Below are 5,733 nucleotides of genomic sequence, written 5' to 3'. Positions count from 1 at the left end.
TGGAACTGTCATCTGCACAGACCCTGCAGGCTCTAGACTAATTGATGGATAAAACCACCCTCAGAGCTTTCTCAGAGGGGTTGGCTGGATGTAAGCTTATGTTCTGTTTTGTTAGGCTTCTTAACACATGGAGACTACATTTTTACATGTTTTTAAATTGAGAAATTTGTAAACGCCTATACAAAAACATAGACCATGTATGTTGTCCTTGGAAGACAGGTGACCAGGCAGAGTGCCTTCTTATCATTTGATCTGATTTTTGGTAAGTGAGAAGCTGGCGAGATGTCTCAGTGTTAAGAGCTTGTGGCTCTTGCAGAGAACCTCAGGTTTGGTTTTTAGCACTCACATGCAGCTGGCAATCATCTTCAACTCCAGTTTCAGGGAGACCTGGTACCCTCTTCTGGCCTCTGTGGGCAGTACATACACACACTGCACATACATATATATGTAAAAATAAAAACAAAATTGTTTTAAAAAATCATGGTAAGCCTTAGTAAGATCCTATTTCAAAGCCAGCTCTTGGGAGGCAGAGGCAGGCGGATTTCTGAGTTGGAGGCCAGCCTGGTCTACAGAGTGAGTTCCAGGACAGCCAGGGCTACACAGAGAAACCCTGTCTTGAGAAACCAAAAAAAAAAAAAAAAAAAAAAAATCCTATTTCAAAATAAAAAGATCAGGGGGGGTACGTGTTGACAGAGCATTGGCCTAGCATGCTTGAGGTTCTGAGCTCCGTCTTCCATAAAGCAAACACATGTCTCTGCAGCTGTCAGCAACTGCTGTTTGTGTTAGTTATTTTTTATTGATATGCTAAAACACCATGAGCACAGAAATTTCCAGAAAAATTTATTTGGGCATACGGTTCCAGAAGGTATTCTTCATGGCAGAAAGGCATAGCAGCAAGCAGTATGTTGGTTAGAACACAAACTGAGAGCTCATATCTTTTTTTTTTTTTTTTTAGAATTATTTATTTAATGTATATGAGTACACTGCAGCTGTCTTCAGACACACCAGAAGAGGGCATCAGATCTCACTACAGACGGTTGTGAGCCACCATGTGGTTGCTGGGATTTGAACTCAGGACCTCTGGAACATCAGTCAGTGCTCTTAACCACTGAGCCATCTCACCAGCCCCGAGAGCTCATATCTTAACTTGCAAGCAGGAGGGAGGGATATCTCAAAGTGGTACAAGTCTTTTTGTTCTAAAAGCCTGCCCCCAGTGCCAAGCTTTGTCCAACAATACCAGGCCTCCTAAGCAGCCCACAACCAGTGCCAGCAACTGGGCCCAAGTATTCAAATGCTGAAAACTATGGCAGACATCCCATTCAAACCACTGAATTGCAGTTTCCGGGGACCAAGAGTTTGGTTCTCAGCACCCAGGTCAGGTGGCTCACAACAGCTGTTAACTCCAGTTCCTTAAGATAGGCAGCCACACACCAGGGACAGACTGACAGACAGACAGACACAGACACAGACACAGACACACACACACACAAATACACAAATAAAACAAATGGAACATGATTAAGCCATGACCACATAGGGGTGCTGATCAGCATGCATGAATGACAAGAGACGACCAAAGCACACAGATGAGCTTTTGTGTAACAGCTTCCAGGACCCTTGGATGGGTAAAAGTCACCAACAGGTCACAGAGCTCAGTGGGTGGGCAAAACAGAGCTACGGCAGGGCTCCATACCATGTACCCCATCCCACAGCACAGGGGACATTTATGTAGAACCCGGGTTAGATTCATGTACTCAGCCTCAGGACAATTAACAGATGATTGCTTCTTTCCTGAAACATAGAGGCCTGTACATATGACCCAAGCACTTGAGAAGCCAAGGGAGAAAAACAGCCAAATGTTCAAGACTAGCTTGGGCTTCTCAAAGAGACTTCATCTTAGAAAAGAATGCACAATTATAGCTGGGCAGTGGTGGCACACATCTTTAATCCCAGCACTTGGGAGGCAGAGGGAGGCGGATTTCTGAGTTCAAGGTCAGCCTGGTCTACAGAGAGTTCCAGGACAGCCAGGATCAGGCAGTGGTTGACTCTTGTTACTAGGAAAAACAAACAAAACAAATAAACAACTTTGATTTTTTTTTTTTTTGACTGTGGCTATCACTGGCCCTGACTGGTTTCAAACTCTATATGGAGATAAAGATGACCTTAAGCTTCTAATGCTACTTCTGGGATTGAAAACCTGTGTTATCAATCTGTGTGATAAGACCTCATCCACACAGGAGAAAAAAAAAACCTACCTCTTCTGGTTATGAAGATGTGGCTGCTACACTTGAAACAAACTTACCATGTGATCCAGCAAACAGACCAGACCCAAGATCTCCTTGCCAGCTCTGTGGGATCTTAAGCCAGTGAGCTAACTCACCCAGGAGGAGACAAACAACCCATTGGGACCCAATGAAGAGATTGCAAAACTTTATTAAAACAGAAACATGCACAGGGCAGGAACTGAACAAGTAGCACAAGCAGTCAATTCTGAATTCAGGACTTACAGCCTCTCGGAAAGAACCAAGTACAGAACACAGGGGTCAACCAACCTGACTTGGTGTCACACTTCTAGTGTCCCCACCTGCAACTAGGGCAGAACTGGGGAAGGACCAGTGACCCATCCCCCATAATACTTGCTACACAACAGTCTTCCCCCTGTACACAAAGCTGGTCTACCCTTCCAAACACTGAACAGTCAACTAAGGACAACTAAACCAGGCTTCCCTGAGGCCCCTGACCCAAGGCTGATCCAGATCCTCCCCTCAAGATGATGGCTCTCACCTGTGGCTGAGGCAACCTCTGGCTCTTCACAGGTCCTGGGGGTGGTACAAGCATCAATCCCTTAGTCGTGTGGATCAGGGGAGGGGGAACGGAAGCAGGGCAACTCCCTCAGAGATACAACATCTACAACAAGGAGCCTCTCCCCTGGCTCCCTGCTCCAGGCCTCTGGGGTGCTATTGTGCCAGGGCAAGTAAGAGTGCACCTTGAAGCCTCCCTTCCGCAGCCTGCAGTCAGCAGGCACCAGCTCCACCCCCAGCTCTGAGGACTCCACGATGCTCAGTTTCCAGCGGCGCAGGTCCTGCTGTTCAGGTGCATTCTGCAGCTGGGCCAATCTCACCTCACCGGGGTCCAGCAACACCTGCCAGCGCTGGACACGGGTTCTCACAGCCCAGCAGGGAGACATTGACAGCATGTAGCAGATAGCATCAAAGCCACCCAAAAGGAAAACAAACTTCAGGTCTACCAACCAAGCTTCTGCTTCCACCGGGTCCATGGGCCAGGTGGGGCTCAACTCCAACAATATAGGTTGCCCCGGAGACGGGCTTACATTGAAAATATCCCACCAGGACAGAGGAGGGATGAGCCAGTGGGAGCAGGGAGAAAGGCCTTCAAATCTCCAGGGAAGGGCCTGGGTCCACTCAGCATCCTCAGGACCCAGATCCAGGGGTACAGCTTCCTGAGGCCCCAGCTCAGTGGGCACAGGCTGGGGTCCCAGCCCTATCCCCCCTACAAGGCCTGGGGGGGCCACAGCCCCAGAACCTGCAGAGGCAGAGTTGCCATGAGGCAGATGACCTTGGCCCCCTCCCAAGCTAAGCTCGGGCCATTCCTCCGGCTCAGATCCTGCCTCTGATCCTGCCGCGGGTTCAGCATCCCACACTTCCCCTCCCCAGTTTCCCATCTCCAGCATGTTCTTAACGACCAGGAAAGCTGCCTTGAAGCAAGCGAAACAGATCTTCATCTGTTCTCCATGGACAAGATGGTACAGCCAGGCTTGATAGAGGGACGACATGCCCTTGGCCGCACGGCGAACACTGACTGGGGGACACATGGCTAGAAAGTCTGTCTGCAGCTAAGTGGGCACACAGAGGAAGACTTGCTCGATGGGTCAGGAGGTCAAGTCAACAGGACCATAGACGCTAAAAATAGGTGGAAAAGTCAAGAATGTGAGAAGCGGGAGAAAATGGGGTACAGTAGGAGGGTTAGGGAGTTTGGGGCTCCGGGACACGGGGCAGTGGTACGAGAACTGGGTAGGAATTCAATGAATACCTCTCAGGAGAAGCAGACAGGCTTGGGCTTCCAGAAAGTTCCTCAGCTTCACACTTGCTACAACGTCTGGCGACCTAGAAAGGCAGAGGAAATGAGGCTTGGCTCCCCCTGCTGGGCACGCTCCTGGGACCACTGAGGAGAGGGGTGTTGGGGCTCTGGACCCCGGGGCTCACTGCTCACTCTGAGCAGGCTGGGGTGCTTTCCCCACACCCACAGCTTCGGGAGTTCCCTCAGGGCTCAAGGCCCCAACCTCACACTTGGGCCTGGCTACCGACCAAGGAGGCCGGGAAGCCTCAGCCAGGCCCTCCTCTCTGCCCACCGCACTCCCACCCGGCCCAGGCCCAGTGTCCACCCAGTCCCAGGCACCCGGCTCGGCCCCTTCCCGTCCTTACCTCCCAGGCCGAGCTCCCAGGAAGCCAGGAAATGGCCGCCGAACCCAAGCTCTCGTCTCTGAGCGCTAAGCAACGCGGCCTTATAAAGAGCCAACGCCCATGATGCTCCAGCTCATTTGCATATCTCCCATGAGGCCCAAGATAACGCAGGAAGCGAAGGCGCTGAGTCACTCGGGCCCCCAAGGTGCACATGCGGTCTGGCGCCTCCCAAAGTGCGCATGCGCTGCTCCCCTGCTGGCACCCTAGCGCCCCATGCTTCCTGTGTGCTCTTGTGGTGCCCGATGTCCCCCGATCCCTGTTCCGTCGAGGGACTCGAAGGCCCGAGCCGGGATATGGGCCCGCAGCACATCTTGTTTGGAAAAAACGATCGATTCTTCCCTGTTTCTTAAGTAAAAGTTCTTTAAAACTTGGGAAACTGCTCGCTCGGCCCCTCAACTGCATTTTCGACACAAGTTCCCCCCTCTCTGGGTCTTTTTGTTCCTAAACAGACTCTTTAAAGAAGTCTTTGTAGAATTTATCCTTAGAGGAGTCTGGGACTCAGGAAAAACCAAACATAAGATACAAGGTTTCCAGCAGCCTCCCTGGGAGCTCAGCCTTGAGCTCAACCTTGGCCACACAGAGATTAGTTAAAATCTGCTGCAGTCCATTCTGGACATCCCACGGGGTTGGACACCGGGGTAGTGACGCTTTGTCTTCACAGGGCCAGTTTCACTCTTTCTACAGATCCTCTAGGCTGCCCTCAGGGTCCTGCTCTCCCCAGGCCTTGGACTTGACTTCTACAACCATTCTGCCCTGTCCAGAGTGTCATACGTTTGGCCTCAAGCATCAAGAAACTACCACAGTCTCCTTCCTTAAGAGACTTGCAGGAACAGCAACTTCCTGGGACAGCAGGAAGCAAGTTTCACTTCAGAGTTCAGTAATACTCCATTAAAAGCATATCCTTTTATCCACTCCTTGAAGAATATCTGGTTGCTTTATGGGGCTTGGTAATTAGGTATTGTAAAAAGCCATAACCAGCTTTGTGTTGGTTTTCTAAACTTAAGCTTTTGTCTCGTTTGAATACACACAGAGAAGCACAAAAGCGGCATTGTGTGTTGAGCTACTTGTGTCGTATGAGAACTGGCACAGTTTCCTAGAAGCTCTTCCTTCAGGAGCAAATGGAGTCTGAAGTCTCATGAATTCGCAAGACCTGGAAAACGGTAGATGTGACAAAAACAATCAGAAAAGACATGGAATAAATAGCCATTCGCGCGAAAAACTGATTTATCACAGTCAGAAACAGAAAGTATCC

General features: G+C 50.1%; 1 protein-coding gene across 1 annotated transcript; it reads right to left on the bottom strand.

The window, feature by feature from the left end:
- Nucleotides 1–2,845: 2,845 nt before the first annotated feature.
- On the bottom strand, nucleotides 2,846–3,832 carry LOC114639148 (testis-expressed protein 19.2). The gene has a single exon (XM_028787838.1). It carries the CDS (start codon nucleotides 3,830–3,832, stop codon nucleotides 2,846–2,848), a length of 987 nt encoding a protein of 328 aa, XP_028643671.1.
- Between the last annotated feature and the right edge of the window lie 1,901 nt (nucleotides 3,833–5,733).

This window comes from Grammomys surdaster, unplaced genomic scaffold, assembly GCF_004785775.1.
Source record: "Grammomys surdaster isolate TR1022 unplaced genomic scaffold, NIH_TR_1.0 125688, whole genome shotgun sequence".
Lineage (NCBI taxonomy): Eukaryota > Metazoa > Chordata > Mammalia > Rodentia > Muridae > Grammomys > Grammomys surdaster.
The sequence above is the reverse complement of the archived record's forward strand: the minus strand, read 5'-3'. Positions and strand labels throughout refer to the sequence as shown.